A 19,452-nucleotide genomic window follows, 5' to 3' on the forward strand; every position below is an offset into this window, starting at 1 on the left:
GACATTACCATTGTCAGAATTATGCGAATAGAAGGAACGATTCAAATTAGAAAGAAGAACCAAATTGCTATGTTCATTCATTTTTCGAAGTACTGTATTCTACATCTGTAAATAAAATCCGCTAAAAGGAGATTTTGGCTTCGTCAATGCAATTTGCGGAAAATTTGCAAATACACTACTCGACAACTCTAGGTTGTACAAAGGATAAACAAAAGGTCGACTGAATCCGTCAATCCAATTTGTTAGTCATTCGAAGCATTATATCATATACGGTAGGAGGGGATTTGTGCGCTGCATGTGGCAAGGAACTTGACCACCCCGAAATACTGTATTTTGTCATCTTACAAGCTGCAGTTTCAATCTTGCACCAAAATCGAGGTCATCCAGAGTTCTACTTGGGTACCCTAAAGATGTTCACAAAGTTCCTCACTCAATTTATTGCCTTCATATCAATCGACAGTGGTAGTAGCTCTGAGAAACTAACGTGATTTCGATCTTATAAGTTAGTAAAATGCCAGTTTTTGTACTGTATACAGCACAAGTACACATTCCATCTCCGCTCAAGCATCAGCGGTGTGCATGACATTTGGTATCATGACACTCATATGTAGAAGTTGCTCACTGGACTTGCCATTATGGCACTTCAAAATGCAAGAGGGGCTTGTGACCATGACTTCGGACACCGATCGTATACGATTGCAGCGAATTACCAGATTCCTGAAGTCGGAGTTTCGATACCAGCCATTAAATATTGTTGCATATGAATATGACATGTTGTAGACCGACTCTATCCACTTTCCTTTTTCTTTCCCCTAACGGTTCATTACTGTGTCACAATGATGGTATCTTACAATTCCAAAGCGCTGTTCCATATCCCCTTAACCAGCTCGACCGCTCTCCTATCAATCTCATCATTTTCATCCGTAGATGAGCGAAGGGAGAATACGGAATTCTCAATTGGTTCCGCCAGTGGTATGAGGTGTGGAGACCACTATAAGAGTTATCAGGATTTCAATAGCCAATCAGCTTTGGTAACTTGAGGCGAAAGTAGTTGGTATGTGATGTGGTGTTAGAAAGTACGACTTACCAATCTGACAAATTCCTTATACCATCCTAATCTTGCTCGCACACTCCATAACCCCTCTTCACCACTGTTCAATAACGTCAAAACACCTTTCAAACCTTGATTCGAACTTGCCGAGTTGATGGGCAATAATGAAGTAACGAATTGCTTGATAGTTGCAATCAATATTTTTTCTAATCTTGTCGATTGGATATCCAGGGAAGTTTGTGCATCGTTAAACGCTTTTGAACCTTCCGCTCGTGTATCTATCAAAACAAATTGAATCTAAACATCAGTCATTTTCTCAAAAGTGTCAGTTGTGAATAGTACTCACCCTCTTCCATATCTTCTTCACCCGTTCCTTCACCTACATCACCACCTTTCTCCAACAACTCTGCTGCTCTCCTCGCTCTAGCCATCTCATCCTCTCTTTCGATCACCTTTAATCTATTTTTGATACTTTGGGTCCTTCCAACATGCTTCTCAATGGTCATTTTAAGTATCTCAAATTTCCATCCGTCCGTCCACCCATCGCCTTCTTCTACCTCGTCCGAATCAGTTGATTCAAAGAGATATTCTACTATATCTAGTCCTTCCAAAATACCATATTGAAGATATTTATCAACACTTATCAATTTCAATTGATGAGAATGCTTCCAATAGGTCCATACACTCTCTAACAATAATTGTCTAGAGGAACTTTCAGAAGTCAAATATCTCAATAGGTCGAGATATCGTTCAGTAGCATTTAAGAAATGCGAGAATGACCTCGAACCTAGATGAAGTAAAGTCTCGAAAACCATCTTTCGAATGTCTTCTGATATAGATTCGCCAGGGCCGGAGTTTGAATTTGGTAGAGTTTCAATATGGGTTCGAATGTCCGAAGGAGAAGTCTTGGATCGGAAGAGTTGTAGAAGTTCTTTAGCCTCGGTGTGTAATGGGTGATCTATGGCAACAGGAGTCAGCTCCACTTGGAACTTAAGGGCTATTACCAGAGCTGAGAAACTTACCTGGCTTTTCATATGGCCAGAATGGCTCGGGTGGTTCAGACGAGATCACCCCTGCACCTTCAGCTTTCATGGGTTCGGGTAAGGTATCGAGGATACGATCGTAGTACGCCAGACGGACCTCCAATTCGGTGACACGTCGCATGAAGGCTCGTTTTGGGTAGGAAAGGGGTAAGTCCAAGTCTGGGATCCTGAAAGACGAGATGAACGTCATTAGTCAGGGTAGATAGGACGGTAGTGAGACAAGGGGAAACATCAAAAGGCCGTAGAGGTCGCTTGATCAGGATCATCCGGATGATTCGTAAGCAAGAACAGAACTCACCATTCCTTCCACATCCACTGGAACCCGAAATTACTCAAATGCGTACTGAACCAAACCGCAACTCTATTCTGGCACTCAACGTCCAATGCACCCTCTGAGCCGCCAGAACCTAAATAACTGAAAATCTTCCTTACGGCCCTCCCGACAGGGGGAGCAACGGTATTAGGTGAGATCTTACATAGTTCAGTTATCACTGATCCATAGTATATTGATTTATAGGTTGATCTAGGTAATGTTAACAACGAATTTAGAAGCGTCGATATTATCAAAGATTCACTGGACCAGGTCGATAGTACTTTGTCTTCATCTTCTTCGGTAGGTGGATTGACAGGTTTGAACGTATTTGAAGGTAAGAATTTTCTGAATGAGAGAAGTAGTGTAGCACATTCCTTTCGGTTCACTTCGTATATGTTTATGATATCTAACACTAAACTTCGGAGTACCCATCCTTCCAATGTCTCAGGTGGAGGAACGACCTATCGTTTTTCCCAAGGATCAGCTGAAGATCTCTATAGTCTGTGAAGGATACCTAGCTCACATCGTCCCCGAATAGCTTTATATTCCCAATTCTACCTTCACCTTTATCTAGTTCGTTCGAGTCTACAGCGTACATCTCAGGTGGCATCGAGATGGGCGACAATTCGTATGGATCCGATTGAATTGTTCCGTCGGATAATGTCGCCGATTCCCAATATCGAGGTAGACTGTGAGGAAGGGCGAAAGAGTCGGCACGTAAGGCATGAAGAGCGGAAAGGAAGTTGTCGAGCGTCTATGTTCATCTCGAGATTCAGCTATACTCATATTTTGAGTCTATAACAGATCAGGATCACTGACATCAGGTGTGGGTGTATGTTCTTGGCCATCCAGCGAGACCGGTGAGAAAGGATCAACCAGTGATTTCACTTCGTTCCTCCTACCGATTATATAACCTTCGATTGCAGAGACGAGGTTTTCTACTTCTTCTGGGTGATTTTCGTACAGTACTCTGCCAGACTGTAAAAGGAGGGAATCAGTAGCTGTTCCGCGCCCAGGTTTTTACAGCTGATACACTTACACGTATCAGGCCTTCTCCTACAGCCCTGACGGCTCTTTCGGCTCTATCTCCTCCACCACCAACTTCCTCTAAAACTGCGAGTAAGGATTTATATACGCCTAGAAGAGACGAAGAGGTGACTAGACCAGCAGGGACGAGGAGGGAGAAGAACTGGAGCTGTAAATGATGTATGAACGTTGTCAGTAATTGAACTAAATTTGGTGCGGTCCATCTCGTCACATTGGGGGACTTATGTAGGTATCAAGCTTGTATTTCCGCAGCACTCATTCTTGACCGCATACAGATTCGAGATTCGAGAATTGAGATAGAAAGAAGGACTCACTCCCAGCCTGACATTCTGCCATTCTCTTCCCTCCACCCAGCCTCTCAAGGCCCTACTTAGATCCTCCAGAACTTCACGACCGTACTCAACATCCTCATCGTTGGAATCATCTGCTTTACGTTTGTCCCCAACTTGAGCCTCGTCACCCTCGTTAGGTTCTGTTGTAGGTGAATTGCGTCGAGAGAGGGATAAGAGTAGGACAACGAGGTATGAGTGTTTGTGAGGTTGTTGAGTTACACTGAGGATATGATATGGTAGAAGCAGGACATCAGTATTTTTTGTTGAGCATATAGCGGGATGTGAATATTAGAAGTACGGAATGGAGTATGTGAATATGACGATAGGTGCAGAAATGTATTACGAAAAACGGCTCACCTTATTCTGAAACCCTCACAGACACCCGCAGAACCTTCCCTCCAAGCTCTCTTGAGCACTCTAGATAATCGATGTGGGTCGTCGACTGGGTGATATTCCTACATAAGCGAATGGAGAAGTAAATCCATCAGCTACCCTTCATTGCTGGTAACATGTTCCCAGAAGTAGGGGGATAACGCACATCATCATCACCCAACTTTAGAACCATCTTCCTCATTCTCGCATTTGAATTTTCAGGTATAGGGGGTCTACTATCCCTTGGACCTCCTCCTCCTCTACCACCACCTCGTCCACCACGTCTATCATCTGATGAAAATGCATCTATCAGCTTGAGTTCAGTGCATACGATGGTCAGCTCACCTCTTCCTCTTCCTCTTCCTCCACCTCTTCCTGGAGAACCGTACCCTCCATAACCACCTGGTGAGCCGAAAGCTGCCGCATAGGGATTACCGAAACCCATCATCTGGGCAGGGTTGAATCCGTTTTGATAACTCATCGTGAGAAATGGGACTACTCCGCTTGTAACAGAGTATGGATGAGGTGAAAAGATATAAAATCGTAGGTTGAGTGATAAAATATGTACGAGCATTCGAATATTTACTTTGGGATGGGGTAGGAGACGGAATCAAATTGTGGCACCGGCCATCGTATGAGTTAATGGCAATACTACCTGTACATACCAGATGATCTGCAAGGTAGAGTGAGTATAGATGATGGGAGCAGAGTGGTGTGCGATGCATTGACATCGAGATATGAGATATAAAAATTGATATCTATGGTATATTACAACAGATTGATATGCTAGGTATCCATAAATATGACTAATCCGATCTTTTCCCCTTCCCTTCCCTCTGCCAGAAACCTAAGAAACGACCATGTGGATAACACCTCTAACGAGTCCAACCGAGATTTCTACACCAGCCTTGTTCCCGTCGGCTGCTCGCTAACACCCTGCTCATTCCTCAACCTACTATCGAGACTCTTCTGTTCATTATACTCTTTCATCCTCAATTCTCGTTCTTTAGCTCGCTGTTCCTTCGATTGCGATTCGAGTAACTGCGGTGGAGGCGATATCACACAGGTCGTACATTCCTCGTCTATCACAGGAGCAGGTTGTTGAACAGGCGACGAAGGTGTATTTAATGGTGTTCCAGACGAGTGAGCTGTACTTGCTACTTCCTTCGAAGGTTGGGAAGTAAGTGCAGATGGAGTGATGGGTTTGAGGACTGCTGCAGCTGCTGATGCGGCTGCTTTGGCTGCTATTCTAGCTTCGTCCTTTATCACCCCTTGATACATTGTCTATAGTCCTTCATCAGTATACGATCCCTGATATAGAAGGGAAGGAGAGAGGCGAGGGGAAGAGATCTTTGGCTCACATCAGATTCCCGTTTCTGTATATAATGCACACCCCATACTGTCACTCCGGAGACTAGGAAGGAGGATGCTAAAAAGATCTTTGATGCTCTTGACATGTTGATTGGGTACGATGATGGTCATTCAATTGGAGACATAGGTAAGTAGGATCGAGATCGCCCTTCTTTGTTCATGGCATTGCTGCATCTTTTTGCTTTCGCTGATGCAAATTCAATAGATTGAGCTGAATAGTTTATGCCACGTGGCTATTACGTATTTGGATGAGGTCGTGATTGTTTTCGTCAATGGATCAGTGCGCGTGTCAGATTCCATCTCTCATTAAACCAGGCTGGTTCAATGTACATGTGTAACAGATATCACCTAATTGTTCTTCTGCTATACATACAATATCCACTCACTTCGCTCATCTATTGGCCTCAGACTCGCAGACGAAGAGTAGAAGAACGGAAGAGGCATCGCGACAGCCAGTGTCATACCCCATCTCTTATCTTGCTTCGTCGTCCATCTGGTCACCTTTGGAAGCTTTAGCGGCCTGGCAGCCTTTGACAGAAGTGAGAGGTGGCGAAGATGTCAGGTAACAACATCAAAGTAAGTTAGCTTCCTCTCTCTGTCCCGGCTCCCACGTTGGCGTGGGTGACTAAAGCTGATCCACCCTGCTATTCATAGGTAGTCTGCCGGTAGGTATAGCTGGAATGGATGACAGTGTCAATCAGCTAACGATACTTCGCATAACCCAGATTCCGGCCAATGAATCGTATGGAGACAGAGTCAAAGTCCGCGACATGTGTAGATATCAGTACGGACTTCACGACGGTGCAGATGAAGAATTCAACTTCTTTGGGTATGTCTTTCGCATAATCTTTGTAGTCCATGTCAACGTTGTTGCTGATGCAGCGTCACTACGGGTAGCTGGACCTGAGAAAGACGGTGAGCTTAGAGATTCATACCGTTCTCACGAGAATCTAGCTTATACATCCGTATACAGGCTTCACATTCGATAGAGTATTCGATACCAATACGAAACAACATGATATTTTCGATTGGGGTGTGAAAGGGATTGTAGAAGGTTAGTTAACCATATTACTCTGTCCAAAGAGACAGCAAAACAACTGACATACCTCGAGTATAGATGTTATGACTGGTTTCAACGGTACTCTCTTCTGTTATGGTCAGACAGGTTCAGGTAAAACCTATAGTGAGCTTGATACTCCTCACCGTCCTCATGGAGTAAAGCTGATGAGTGTTATTCTGAAACAGCAATGATGGTATGTACATATTATATCAGCTTCTTTGTTCTGGCCCAGTCCTGATGACCTAGCTGATCATGCCTGTCCCTCCATACAGGGGGCAGACATAGAAAACCCAGCATTGAAAGGTTTGATCCCACGTATAGTCGAACAGATCTTCGCTAGTATCCTTTCGGCAGATAGCGTTATTGAATATACCGTCAAAGTCAGTTATATGGAGATTTACATGGAGAGGATCAAAGATCTGCTTGCCCGTGAGTAACTTTCCCTTCAAAGTCAACGGTCTCCCCTTTGTCGATGTGTATGCGCAAATGACCTTGGGCAGTTACTGATGCTTGCCGGTGATAGCTCAAAATGATAATCTATCGATTCATGAAGACAAAGCTCGAGGAGTATATGTCAAGAACCTTACGGATGTATATGTTGGATCGGAAGCTGAAGTATATAAAGTGATGAAAGCTGGTGGAGCAAGTCGAGCAGTCTCCTCAACCAGTCAGTTGTTCCGATCGCCTGTCCCAGCAAGGGTAATACATGTTAACTGATACCGTCATGCTATAGATATGAACGCTGAATCTTCTCGATCTCACTCTATCTTCGTGATTGGTATACACCAACGAAACACTGAGACGGGAAGTCAGAAGAGCGGTAATCTCTATTTGGTGGATTTGGCGGGGTCTGAGAAGGTTAGTCGACAATATATGGTTTCTATAGTAAGCAAGCAGCTGAATTTGCTCTGAGAGTAGGTTGGAAAGACCGGTGCAACTGGTCAAACGCTCGAAGAAGCTAAGAAAATCAATAAGTCCTTATCTGCTCTTGGTATGGTCATCAACGCCTTGACGGACGGAAAGGTGTGTCAGCTTTGGAATCGCATCTGAAGTACAGCTGATTTCTGGTGTAGTCGTCGCACGTGCCATATCGAGACTCCAAACTCACCCGTATCTTACAAGGTATGTCTTTCAGTACGACTAAAATTCTCATTGCTGATTATGATCTTCGCACACAGAATCTCTTGGTGGTAATTCCCGTACAACGTTGATCATCAATTGTTCCCCGGCGACATTCAACGAAGCTGAAACCTTGTCCACTTTACGATTCGGTATGAGAGCTAAATCAATCAAGAACAAGGCTCGAGTCAATGTTGAGATGTCTCCTGCGGAGCTCAAGGCCTTGCTCAAGAAGACAGTCGCTGAATTGGCTTCGGTAAGGGAACACGCATCGGCTTTGGAGGAAGAAGTGAAAATATGGAGGAACGGTGGGAAAGTGGAACAAGCCAACTGGGCCGCACCTATGGCTGCTGCTACTTCCTCTTCTGGTGCAGCAGCAGCTGCTGCTAAGCGAGTTACTTCTCCTCTACCTGTCACTCCTTCGAGCGGTAATACCTCGGGCACTCCGTCTAGGTCAAATACCCCCGGCGGTTTGTTGCCATCCGCCCTAACGGACGGCTCAAGACCTGATACTCCGACGGTGTATAATATGGAACTCAGTAAAGATGAGAGAGAGGAATTCTTGAAGAGAGAGAACGAATTGAGTGATCAATTGGCTGAGAAGGTGAATGATGCACACTAGCAAGGCCGAAAACTTCTGTGGTGCTGATGTCTTCTTGTCATTGTCGTAGGAATCCGCTTTGGCAGCTCAAGAGAAATTGATGGCTGATATCAAAGATGAAGTTGCCTACTTGAAAGAACAAGAGGCTTCCGTGTCCAAAGTGAGCTTTCTCATCGATGTTTATTCGATGGCTATTTTCAGTAAAGCATGATAGCTTACTGGTGTATGCTTACAGGAAAACAAAACCATGTCCACTGAGTTGAACGATTTACGAATCTTATCGGCTAGACTGGAATCCGAATCTAAAGATGCCTCGATCACTTTGGACAACTACAAAGAGAAGGTGGCAGAACTTCAAAAGGATATCGAAGAGCAGAAGACTCAGATTGAAGAACTGAAGAAAGTACAAAGTAGAGAGAAAGAGGAGGAGAAGGAAAAGAGAAAACAGGAAATGTTGAATGAGATGATGAGTAGGATTGATATGGTGAGTTTTACGATGCCCAACTCTACCCACACCGCACCTGAATTAGGCTTGGTGCATTGCAACGAGCGCTGTGATGGAAGTCTAGAACGAAAATGAACAATGGAAACACGATGCGATGCTGACCATCCTTCATACACAAAGGGCGGTGCCATTCTTGACTCTTCCTCCGAGAAATTACGCCAGGTCCTGCAAACTCTGGAATCTAGAGACAACACGACCTCAGCCGAGGAAATTCAGTCTCAAACTAGAGAACTTGTCAGATCTGCTTTAGCAGAGAACCAGGATATCGTTAGAGATTTACAAGAGAGATTGAGACTAGCTCAGGAGGAAGCTGATCTGCAGAATAAGAGAAGAAGCGAGGTGGAGAAGATGTTGGGCAAGAGGGATGCGGCTTACGAAGAGCTCTTAGGTGAGTCATACGGTGCAATCAAGATGGAGATCGAGGCTGATTTGTTTCGAACCGAGTAGAGAAAACATCGTCAAGCCAAAATGTTGCTATTGATGATATCAAAGTGAGTTGAGCGATTATCTCTCGCCAGGCAGAGTGATTCGATAATTAATGAATTGGTTGTTGCGATTCTCATTAGGCCCAATTCGAATCAAAGTTCACAGCTTCCGAGGAACTTCTCAAGGCTGAGATACAGAACTTGAATGAACATGCTGAATCACGTGCGGCTGAGATAAGAAGATTGCAAAGTATGGTTGAAAGTTATAAGCTTTCGAACGAAGAGCTCAACGTAAGCCGCGTGCTGCGAATTGAGACGGCGAGTAGCTTTCCAGCTGATATCTGTTTTTGTTGTTTGGGTTCCATAGCGTGCACTATCGGTAGCTGCTGCGGGCAACGAGGAATCGGAAAACTTTGCTCAGTCTGCTAAAGAGTTGGAAAGGATTAGAAAATCGCATGAGATCCAATATGCCGAATTTGAAATTGTTAAGAAGAGTTTGATGAAGGATTTGCAAAATAGATGTGAGAAGGTGAGTAAATGAGTTTGTATACATTGATGTGGATTCGACAATGATGTGTGCTGATGTTCGTTGTATGACTTCTGCTAGGTTGTCGAACTTGAGATGCAGCTTGATGAAGTTCGAGAACAATACAAGACGATCGCCCGATCGGCCAATTCGAGAGCTCAGCAGAGGAAATTGGAATTTTTGGAACATAATTTGGAGCAATTGAATGTGGTCCAGAAACAGGTGAGTAGTGTCTTCTCAGCTTGACTGTGAATTTGTCGCATTCGAATGCAAGATCGCCGGCTGAGGTATATTCTTTTATTTTTAGCTCGTTGAACAAAATACAAGCTTGAAGAAGGAAGTTGGAGAGACTCAACGAAAGTTGATCAACAGGAATGATCGAATCCAGCTTCTCGAAGCTGCTTTGAATAACTCCGAAGAGAGGTTAGCTAAGAAGACCATGAAGAGTGAAAAGCAGCTTCAAGAGTTGAAAGTTAAATTGGCCGACAGTGAGTAATCCTCCCAGACCAGCAATGAAATTTATGTGAGATTATAGATTGATTGGTTCATGTTTGCTTGTGATTATCAGTCGAAGCGAAATATTCCAATCCATACAACCATGGACGGATTGCCAAACCGCTCCGAGGCGGCGGTGGTGGAGGACACACCATGACCACTTCATCCTCTTCACCTGCTATGCCACCTGGTACACCCGTCTACCAATCGATCGCTAGTGGCATGCACGGTAATTCCCCTTTGGCGAGGATACAAGATGAAAGTGCTAGTGGGAAGAGACGTGAGTGGTATCAACCGAATGAGGTATGACAGGACGTTGTTGCTGATATTGTTATATGGTGGAATGTAGAATCGTGGTTCTTTTCACCTTCGTCTCATTCACCTAGATAAGAGAGTAGCCATCGATTTGTCCAACTCTGTTTCACTAAACCATGACTTGAACATATATATACCATTGATAGATAGATTGTACATACTTGTCTCTCTCCTTGTGTTTCTTGAGATTCATCCCTATATACCATGCATGGATGTATTGAACTTGTTCCATACCGAGACCCAGAAGTGGGGCAGAGTGGGGGACGAGTAGGTTTTCACGGAGATTCGACATATGCCCGTGTGTTGACTTGAATGCGTCATGAGCGGTGATGATGAAGGTGACCATGAGCAGATGCTCAACAACGATGATGACCATAAGTTCATGCTCACAGATATCGACATCTCTATCACTCCGCACTGGACATCAACATCAAAGGAAGGGAAGCTTCGGGTCTCATCACCATGTCAATAACATCGCCAACAGCGACGTACGTCTATCTATATTACTTTCATTGTTTTTCTCCAATCAGCATGATCACTGACCCAGACTCTAGGTGGGATACGATTCAAAATGTGTTCTACAGGAAAGAAGAGATATACACAATGTCATGGAACGTACCTGATCTATCAGAGTATATCATATCAGTAGGAAAGAATGGTGGTCCTATAGGTCAGTACCTCACATTTTACAGACTTATAGTTGTTCTCACTTGTTATATACTGTTCTTGCCCATAGCGATGATCCGAGATGATCGACTCCCACTCCCATCATCCCGTCATTCAGGTAAACCCAAAATACATATCTACACATCATCTGGTATACTCATCTCCTCCATACCTTGGGAACTGAACACACCCATCTTAATGCATTTCACAATCTCTTCTTTGGTGGTATTATCGGATCAAGGGATATATAGGATATATGACCTATCGAATATAACAAATTACAAGCAATACTCTCTAGGCGACGAGATAAGAGATAGTGGAGTGGTAGATGCGAGAGCGTACGAAGATGGGATGGTCGTTTTAACTAGGGAAGGGGAGTTTGTAGAAGTGAAGGGATGGAGAGGTGGTAGGGGTGTACCGATGGTCAGTCCTGGTGAGTGAATACAAGCCAAACTATATCGACAATCTACTTTGTACAACTGTTCTATCACGCAACATGAAAAGACCATGAGGCTGATTGCACAGTTGATAAATTCAACTTGATAGGTCTAAGTGAATCTCCAACATCGTGGACACTCCTCTCACCCGATATATCCCCAACAGGTCATATTCAACTACTCCTCTCCACGCAATCGACCATCCTCACTTTAGATACGTTAGAAAAGATAGATCAGCGGATCAACAGAGGTCCATTCTCACACATTTCAATTTCGCCCAATGGTCGATTTCTGGCATTGTCAAATCCAACGACGGGGATATTATGGGTGGTATCATCTGATTTCAGTCGAAATCTATCTGAAGTCGATATCACCCCTTTCGGAGAGGGGTTACCGGAAAGAGTCGAGTGGTGTGGTGATAATGCTATTACCCTGGGATATAGGAGTGGAAAAGTCGTGTTGGTCGGTCCAAAAGGAGAATCTCTATCGTAAGCTACCTGGTTTGACACAATGAGATGAACGAGTTGAAGGATGCTGATTGTATCTGGATAGCTGGGAATATCCTCCCTCTGCACATATACTGGGTGAATTGGATGGTTTGAGGATTATTTCTTCGGGTACATGCGAGTTTGTACAGAAAGTACCAGGTGAGTAGGCAATCTCACATGTTCCAATCCGCGACAAGTTCGTCAGAATCGAGCGACGTATGGACAGTAATCCTTTTGCTGATGAGGTATTCTATCACAGACTGCACGTTAGCCGTCTTCTCACCTGGCTCGTCACATCCCGCTGCGATCCTATATGACGCCTTGGATCATTTCGAACGCAAGTCTCCGAAAGCGGACGAGAGTATAAGGAGTATCAGACCGGATCTGGCCAACGCAGTGGACACTTGTGTGGAAGCTGCTGGAAGGGAAATTGAAGTGACTTGGCAGAGAAGGTTGCTGAAGGTAAATATCACTCTAAGCTGATGTTCCGTACCAAAGATATCGGACGAAGAGACTGACCACCTTGGGCCTGATATCTAATAGGCAGCACAGTTCGGAAGGGCATTCATGGATCTATATAACCCAAGTGATTTCGTCACTATGGCTCAGACGTTGAAAGTGCTCAACGCTGTGCGATATTATGAGATCGGCGTACCGATAACTTATGAACAGTGAGTCAGCTAATCCTGCAAGTTCTTTGACATTGAGCTGACGCAAAGCCGATTTAGGTACATAGCTAGTTCCCCTGCTACCCTGATCTTACATCTCGTATCTCGGAATCTACATTTACTCGCTTTGCGTATATCACAGCATTTGGGACTACGTCCCGACCCTGTCCTTTCACATTGGGCATCAGCCAAGATCATCCGATCATCGCAGAAAGGTGTGGATCCCTCTGATAGAGGTCTAGGCGATGACGAGAGTGTTTGCAGAGCGATAGTGGAGAAGTTCGAGAAGGAAGGTGAGAAGGGTGTGAGTTATGCTGAAATAGCAAGGAAAGCTTGGGAGAATGGTAGAGCCAGGTTGGCTACTATGGTATGTCCCCATTATCGTGCCTGTATCAGTCTGACCTAAGAGAGCTGATGCAAGGCAATGATAGCTGTTAGACCATGAGCCAAGGGCTGCAGAACAGGTCCCATTGCTATTGCAGATGAAGGAGGAGAAGATCGCTTTGGAGAAAGCTGTCGATTCAGGTGATACGGATTTAGGTCAGTTTGACCTGCCATGGACATATTCTCGAGCAGAACCTGATGTCAGCTTGGTTTCCTGTAGTGTACCAAGTCCTATTGCATCTACGATCTACCTTATCGCCAGGAGATTTCTTTCATATCTTAGATGATTCGATAACGCCCAAACTCAAACCTGCGGTCAATCTCCTTCAAGTATATGCAAGACAAGCTGATAGAGATTTGTTGAGGGATTTCTATTATCAAGACGATAGGAGGACGGAGAATGGTTGTCTGGAGATGGAAGAGGCTGGTCAGCAGGAGGTGAGCTCGACCTTTATTCGAGATATATGGGCTTTGAGGTGCTTATGGACGTTTATGGTATAGTACGCTGAAGAAAGGTTAGAACACCTGAAGAGAGCGGCAAAGTCATTTGGAGAGAGTAAAGAGAGGTTGTTCGAGTCTAAGGTACGCCTTTCCTACTTCGATGCTCACTGTTCCTCTGATATAAGTGGGGTGATTCAGCTGATATTGTATCTGACACAGATGGCAGATGACGCTCATCGATTATTGACATTACAGCAGACGTATGAACGTGAACTAGAACATAAATTCACTTTTTCCGGACTATCGGTCAATCAATTCATGTATAGACTTATACTTGAGGGATTCAACAAAAGGGCGGAAAGGGTTAGAGCGGATTGGAAAGTACCTGATAAGAGGTTTTGGTGGATTAAGTTGAAAGCCCTAGCTGAAAGGAAAGATTGGGAAGGTCTAGAAGCGTTTGCGAAAAGCAAGAAGAGTCCGATAGGGTATGAGCCGTTTGTTGTGAGTGATGCGTCTTCCAGCCTTGTCAATTCTACTTCCAGACATTATGTGTATTTGCTTTCACTCTTTCAGATGTACAAATGACTAATTCTCTTGATTTGTCGTAGACTCATTTACTCTCCCTTACACCTCCTCAATCGACCCACGCGGCATCGTTCGTACCCCGTTGCGAGCCCAGACAAAGAGCAGACTTATATGTATTATGTGGAGATTGGGGTAAAGCTGCGGAGTCTGCTAAAGAGAGGAATGATAGAGGTAAACTTGATGAATTGAAGAGAAAGGCTCCGAATGGTATCGCTCAGAGGGAGGTGGATGAGGTTATAAGGAGGGTTGGGAAGTAGTAATGACAACACATATCCACAGACTTTGGATGGTAACAGTGACAAGTTGTAATGTATATGCATGTCATGTTGCTATCTGTCTCTTGGAATGGGCATGCTCGACAATCCTAGATCGATGGGAAGAGACAAGAGTAGGAGTAAGAACGCAAAAAGATCACTACAGGTAGACAGACGATCTACAAAAAGTTTTGGAGAAGCAGGGAATTGAACCCGGTACCTCGTCAATTCAAACTTTGCTTGAAAGATGCTAATGACGCGCTCTGCCAAATGAGCTACATCCCCATCGATGTTTTAGTGGTTTTTGTCTGCTATATATTCAATGTCTCTTGTTTCCAAACGATTGAACCCCAATGTGTCAAACATTCCCTAATCATATCGAATCATACATCTTTGATGAATGTGCCGAGAAGATATATCCAGAGGGTATTGCCATCGAAGGCACAGGACAAGGCCAACCCTGAAAAAGGATCATCTGACGTTATCGTTCTGCCACAATATATAGACCACTCGCATGTGGCCAAAGCTCAGCACTGATCCCTAAACTCCTTCTTTTCCACAAGCTACACCATCAGTTAAATGACTTATAACCCATCCACATCTATCGCCCAAGCAATAAGTGATGTATGATGATCACCTGTTCCACCATATTTCAAAGTCCCTACAATCGCATTCCTCAGGTCATATTGAAATTTTGAATCTGGATCAGTAGGGTTAGGAAATACTTCAAAAGTCTCATCTTCATTTCTCAGATCAGCAATTCTGTAGGTGGTCCATATGCGATCTTTGATAGTGGTGATGGACTTTGTCTGGGTTGAGTGGCCATAATAGTATCCGTAAAGACCAGGTTCATTATGATATATCCAAACACTATCATTGACATCTGTCCTACCTTGTGAGATATCAGTGACGAGCCTGCTAATCACGTTAGCCTGTACCACACTGCATAGGACGATATTGCATGTTCGATTGACAGAGGTGGCTCGGGTACACACCACTTTGTGGAGATGTCGTCGTCTCTTCCATTCCGTTCGTTTGCCTCAGTAACCTCAGAGACGTCTGGAACGATCTCTACCAGTTTCAAGACCATTGTTGAATTTTGCAAAATCGCTTTGTATCAAGGAAAGGGTAAAGGATAGACACGCGAAGTGGCGATATATGAATAAGACAGGTGGTTTCTGTTATTGAAAAGAAGATTCTGGAGAAGAGACTCTTACATATATCTCTGATTAAGCTGAATAGCTATACTCGGTCGCATTTGTAATTTTACTCATGAAAGTAAGATGCGACCGACAATATCGGCGGATCTGACTTCCAGATCGATTCATGCCTTGCCGATGACTTCGGAAAAGCAAGTACTATGCCTCAATTCATCGTGGAGGACAATACGTTTTGATTTCAGAGGCGTAATGTTACCATCGAATCATGGACCAACACTACATTATCGGGTACTGTATGCCTTTCCAATCTGAAACAGAAGGAAAATCCGAATTCTGCATTCAACGGCAGAACTACATACTGTGTACTATGTCGCAGCTCCGGACTGAGCAGACCATTACTTCTGTCAATACTAAAATAGCAAAGACCATGACACAGCCATCGTTCATTATCTAAGGCCAATTCGGATCATCAGGTAAATGTTCGACTTGAGAATATACAGTCTTGAAAAGTTTTTCTCTAATTGCGAAAGTCGCCCCGTCCGAAGAATAGGGCGCTTGGGCAGATTGCAAGAGGATTTCTGCAGTCTTCTTATCAATTGCAGTTTCTCCATCTTCATGTGTGATGATTAGCTCTTGATTATTGCCATCTCCTGTTAAAGCTTTCGTCATTCGATATCGAGTTCGTTCGACGATAAATATCGTGTCATTGTTTGTCGATCCTGCGAAAGAGTCTCTGGGCGCTGAAGGGTCCACAGGCTGACTGTAAGAAGTTGATTTTGTATCGCTACTATCCCCACAACGATATCAAGTCAGCTTCGTCTCGAGCATGGTGCGGGTGGATGCAGGTTTTGTTTCACCTACAAGCAACTGAGCATCGTGGCAAGTAGTGGCAAAAGTCTGTTGATTGGCTGCAGAGGAGTTGGGACTCTGCTGAATTGGGTCGAAAGCTCCTTATAATCCTTACGGCGTCTCATATAGTGATGGAAGACATCGTCTGACTACAGGTTTCAGGTCGAGAGTCGCGAAGTCAGAGGACAAAGGAACGAATAGGTGAGTTCTATGAGTTGAGGATGATGTGACAGTATCAGCAGTGAGCGCAATCAAATGGAAGCAAGAGGTCGAAGTCAGAATTCACTTTGGACAAAGGATAGAGATATGTTGTCGAAGCATCACTAGAGTACGGTCTCAGCTTGGTCATATCATGATTTATGATTTTTTGTCTTTCCGTTGATTTTGCTTCTGTCAAATGCGATTGATCCCTATTTGATATTGAGCTAGAGCTATGTGTTCGCCTGTGATCCTGAAAGGCCCATGATATGTGAAAGGTAAGTAAAGGAGTGATATCATTGACAAGTCTTGTCGTTCTCGGTGAATTCGTACATCCTTTTAGACATTAGTCATTGCCATGAATTCGTTCCACTGTGTGAAAGAGAGAATGTCAGATTCATAATTCTTCTTCAAGAGGATACATCTCAAATTAGTCATTACAGTACAGCCATGTTTTCCGGTCACCCATATGAAATGTGGGACACCTTTTTATTCACTTGGTTTGATACCCAAGATGCAAAGATAACATGTAATTATACTGTATACCTACTTGCCTACTTCGCTATCTGGTCTGATCATTCCATCTTCACATCCTCTTCATTCTTCACCTCATCCCCTATCCAAGTGGGCACTTCAAAGTTTATCGTCTTACATTCCAGTGTTTCTAGGCATACCAATGCTAACACACCTGTCTGAGCGAATGATGGAAGTAGAATTATACGTGTTTGTGTATCTGAGTCTATAAAATCGAATGTCGGACGTGAGCGTGTGTATGACAAGAGATTGTGTTAAATTAGCATAGGTGTAGGATATGAAAGCGATTCCCCACTCACCTCCTACCAAAGCAGTCTCAAACTCAGGCTGATTACCTATAACATACACGTCCGGACGATGTTTGATGATGAACGGATCTGCATCTGGGAATGGATATATCCCTATAACATCACCGTATGTCAGCTAGACCATCCTCCTATAGGGTTGCATTTTAGCTCACATAAAGTATCAGGAGCAGTGGGAGCGATATGTCTCCATTCTAATGTCCTTCTAGCCATTGCTAATCTGGAATCGGAAGGGAGATACTTGAAAATATCATCTAATGTCTGGCCACCGTTATTCAAGAAACTGAACAATCAAAATAAGCAAAACTGTCAGTCCCGGTGTGTAAGTAAAAACGAGGGACTAACCTCCTTCCACCGATTTCTAACCAACTTGGATTAGTACCGCTTTCCAGTCCCACCGTCTTATCCTTGGTACCAAACATCACTTTAGGTAAAGCTTGTTGAGGTAACGTCGCACCTGCTGGATCGGAGGGTCCCGGTATTATATTGATAGGTAGAGATGATGAGAGGAGGTCTTCTAATAATGTAGATAAGGTCTTGGTAGGATGATTAGGAAAAAGAGGTTTGTTTGAGTTATTGAATCGTTTCTGTGCATCACAGATGTCAGCCATCATACCCAGGCATGGCTCCTTGCAAATCAGGCTCACGATTTTCTTGTCGTCTTCCCCTCTCACTGGAGTGGTCAGACTGTTTCCTGCTAATATGAGTCTTGCTATACGACCTCCTTCCAGTTGGTCCTGTTCATGGGACCCATGAGAAAGTAAGCTGATGCTGCGGATGGGAACACCTGAGATGCAGCTTACAGATATTCCGCCTCCCTCACCCGTCAGCCACTCCACCAATAATTCACATTTCAAGTCCGCCGGAGCCTCTTGTGCTCCCACCGATAGTCCTGATACCAATGCTACCCAGGTCTTCTCATCTGATCCATCCCCATCAGCGCCGTTACCTAAGAAAAGACATTTGTCAACTTGAGAGGCGTTGGGAATTGAGGGACAAGCTCACCCGTCATGTCCACATCTTCATCACTGTTAGCCTTTCCTTTACCTTTTCCGTTAGCTTTCGATGATGGTCCAGCTTGTACATCTAATTTGTCTGGGAGACCAGCGAAACAGAGATCTATCACTTCGAAATCGCCTGAAGAGGTTTCCATTCCAAGAGCAGCCATGATTACACCTATCGTCCACGATCGATTAGCTATGCTTCACACATCAAAAGTTGGGGATCCACTACTAACCAGTTACCAAACCACCACCCTGTCTATCCCTTTCCCTCCTTATCCTTTCTCCTACTAATCTGACTCGCCCAGACTCATCTTCGAGATGTACGGCATCTTGAGCCGAGAAGAATTTAGTTCGCGGAGCAGGAGGTGCCAGCCATTGCTACGAATTGACAATTGGGTGAGCTACTGCCTTCACCAAAAGAGGGCAAGCTTACATCTCTAGCCATATCCTCCAGTACGTTGGGTTTCAGCGGCATGTCCAAATACACTGTTCCAACGATGTAACATAACTGAGATCGAGTCAAATTCAATATACGAGGTAATAATGGTGGTTTCCCTGTTGAACAGATACAAGACATGAGCTGAATCATGATATTTCTGAGAGACCAAGCTCACCTCTCACGCTCTTCCACCTCTCATTGGCTTTCTCTTCCACTATCGGCCTCAGCTCTACTAGGCGCACAAAGTATATATTCGCATATTGATGTTTATACGACCGGTGATTTGAATCGAGTATGAACGGTTTCGATAGTTCCTGTAGGGTCGAATAAGAAGGGTTGGGTCTCATCGATCTTCCTCCAGCTGGCTCGGGTAGCGGTTCGGCCATCATGATCAGCTAAGAGGGAGTCTACTCTGGGTATCTTGCAAGGACTAGGTTTGGAGAAGTAAGTGCAGTAAGTGGTAGA

The 19,452-nt window shown here is 44.2% G+C and overlaps 7 protein-coding genes and 1 non-coding gene across 8 annotated transcripts; 2 read left to right on the plus strand and 6 right to left on the minus strand.

The window, feature by feature from the left end:
• Positions 1–847: 847 nt before the first annotated feature.
• V865_008536 (uncharacterized protein) lies at positions 848–4,639 on the minus strand (the record flags this gene model as incomplete). The annotated part of the gene is made up of 12 exons (XM_066232271.1): positions 848–991; positions 1,088–1,329; positions 1,398–2,009; positions 2,074–2,261; positions 2,393–2,868; positions 2,931–3,161; positions 3,227–3,385; positions 3,447–3,602; positions 3,769–4,006; positions 4,144–4,241; positions 4,325–4,449; positions 4,504–4,639. 12 exons carry the CDS (start codon positions 4,637–4,639, stop codon positions 848–850), a joined length of 2,805 nt encoding a protein of 934 aa, XP_066088368.1.
• Positions 4,640–5,055: 416 nt separating this feature from the next.
• Positions 5,056–5,615, minus strand: V865_008537 (uncharacterized protein; the record flags this gene model as incomplete). The annotated part of the gene is made up of 2 exons (XM_066232272.1): positions 5,056–5,442; positions 5,520–5,615. The coding sequence occupies 2 exons, from the start codon at positions 5,613–5,615 to the stop codon at positions 5,056–5,058; spliced, it is 483 nt and encodes a 160-aa protein (XP_066088369.1).
• Positions 5,616–6,264: 649 nt separating this feature from the next.
• V865_008538 (uncharacterized protein) lies at positions 6,265–10,650 on the plus strand (the record flags this gene model as incomplete). Its single annotated transcript, XM_066232273.1, has 21 exons — positions 6,265–6,358; positions 6,427–6,444; positions 6,503–6,583; positions 6,647–6,712; positions 6,775–6,782; positions 6,862–7,018; positions 7,113–7,256; positions 7,323–7,447; positions 7,508–7,612; positions 7,663–7,711; positions 7,768–8,312; positions 8,380–8,469; positions 8,545–8,793; positions 8,935–9,202; positions 9,262–9,305; positions 9,381–9,530; positions 9,607–9,768; positions 9,847–9,987; positions 10,073–10,253; positions 10,334–10,540; positions 10,610–10,650. The coding sequence occupies 21 exons, from the start codon at positions 6,265–6,267 to the stop codon at positions 10,648–10,650; spliced, it is 2,925 nt and encodes a 974-aa protein (XP_066088370.1).
• Positions 10,651–11,037: 387 nt separating this feature from the next.
• V865_008539 (uncharacterized protein) lies at positions 11,038–14,501 on the plus strand (the record flags this gene model as incomplete). The annotated part of the gene is made up of 13 exons (XM_066232274.1): positions 11,038–11,063; positions 11,130–11,245; positions 11,312–11,674; positions 11,788–12,166; positions 12,231–12,325; positions 12,426–12,628; positions 12,710–12,837; positions 12,895–13,201; positions 13,266–13,374; positions 13,439–13,656; positions 13,720–13,800; positions 13,879–14,160; positions 14,268–14,501. The coding sequence occupies 13 exons, from the start codon at positions 11,038–11,040 to the stop codon at positions 14,499–14,501; spliced, it is 2,541 nt and encodes an 846-aa protein (XP_066088371.1).
• A 189-nt stretch (positions 14,502–14,690) lies between these two features.
• On the minus strand, positions 14,691–14,783 carry V865_008540. Its single transcript has one exon. It is a non-coding gene; the product is annotated as a tRNA-Ala (tRNA).
• A 299-nt stretch (positions 14,784–15,082) lies between these two features.
• On the minus strand, positions 15,083–15,588 carry V865_008541 (uncharacterized protein; the record flags this gene model as incomplete). Its single annotated transcript, XM_066232275.1, has 2 exons — positions 15,083–15,413; positions 15,494–15,588. The coding sequence occupies 2 exons, from the start codon at positions 15,586–15,588 to the stop codon at positions 15,083–15,085; spliced, it is 426 nt and encodes a 141-aa protein (XP_066088372.1).
• Positions 15,589–16,108: 520 nt separating this feature from the next.
• On the minus strand, positions 16,109–16,533 carry V865_008542 (uncharacterized protein; the record flags this gene model as incomplete). The annotated part of the gene is made up of 2 exons (XM_066232276.1): positions 16,109–16,445; positions 16,520–16,533. 2 exons carry the CDS (start codon positions 16,531–16,533, stop codon positions 16,109–16,111), a joined length of 351 nt encoding a protein of 116 aa, XP_066088373.1.
• A 747-nt stretch (positions 16,534–17,280) lies between these two features.
• On the minus strand, positions 17,281–19,373 carry V865_008543 (uncharacterized protein; the record flags this gene model as incomplete). Its single annotated transcript, XM_066232277.1, has 10 exons — positions 17,281–17,444; positions 17,539–17,640; positions 17,700–17,827; positions 17,890–18,131; positions 18,192–18,281; positions 18,348–18,493; positions 18,550–18,720; positions 18,782–18,926; positions 18,982–19,103; positions 19,163–19,373. The coding sequence occupies 10 exons, from the start codon at positions 19,371–19,373 to the stop codon at positions 17,281–17,283; spliced, it is 1,521 nt and encodes a 506-aa protein (XP_066088374.1).
• Positions 19,374–19,452: the final 79 nt, after the last annotated feature.

The sequence above is a fragment of the Kwoniella europaea genome, chromosome 3 (assembly GCF_036810445.1).
Source record: "Kwoniella europaea PYCC6329 chromosome 3, complete sequence".
Lineage (NCBI taxonomy): Eukaryota > Fungi > Basidiomycota > Tremellomycetes > Tremellales > Cryptococcaceae > Kwoniella > Kwoniella europaea.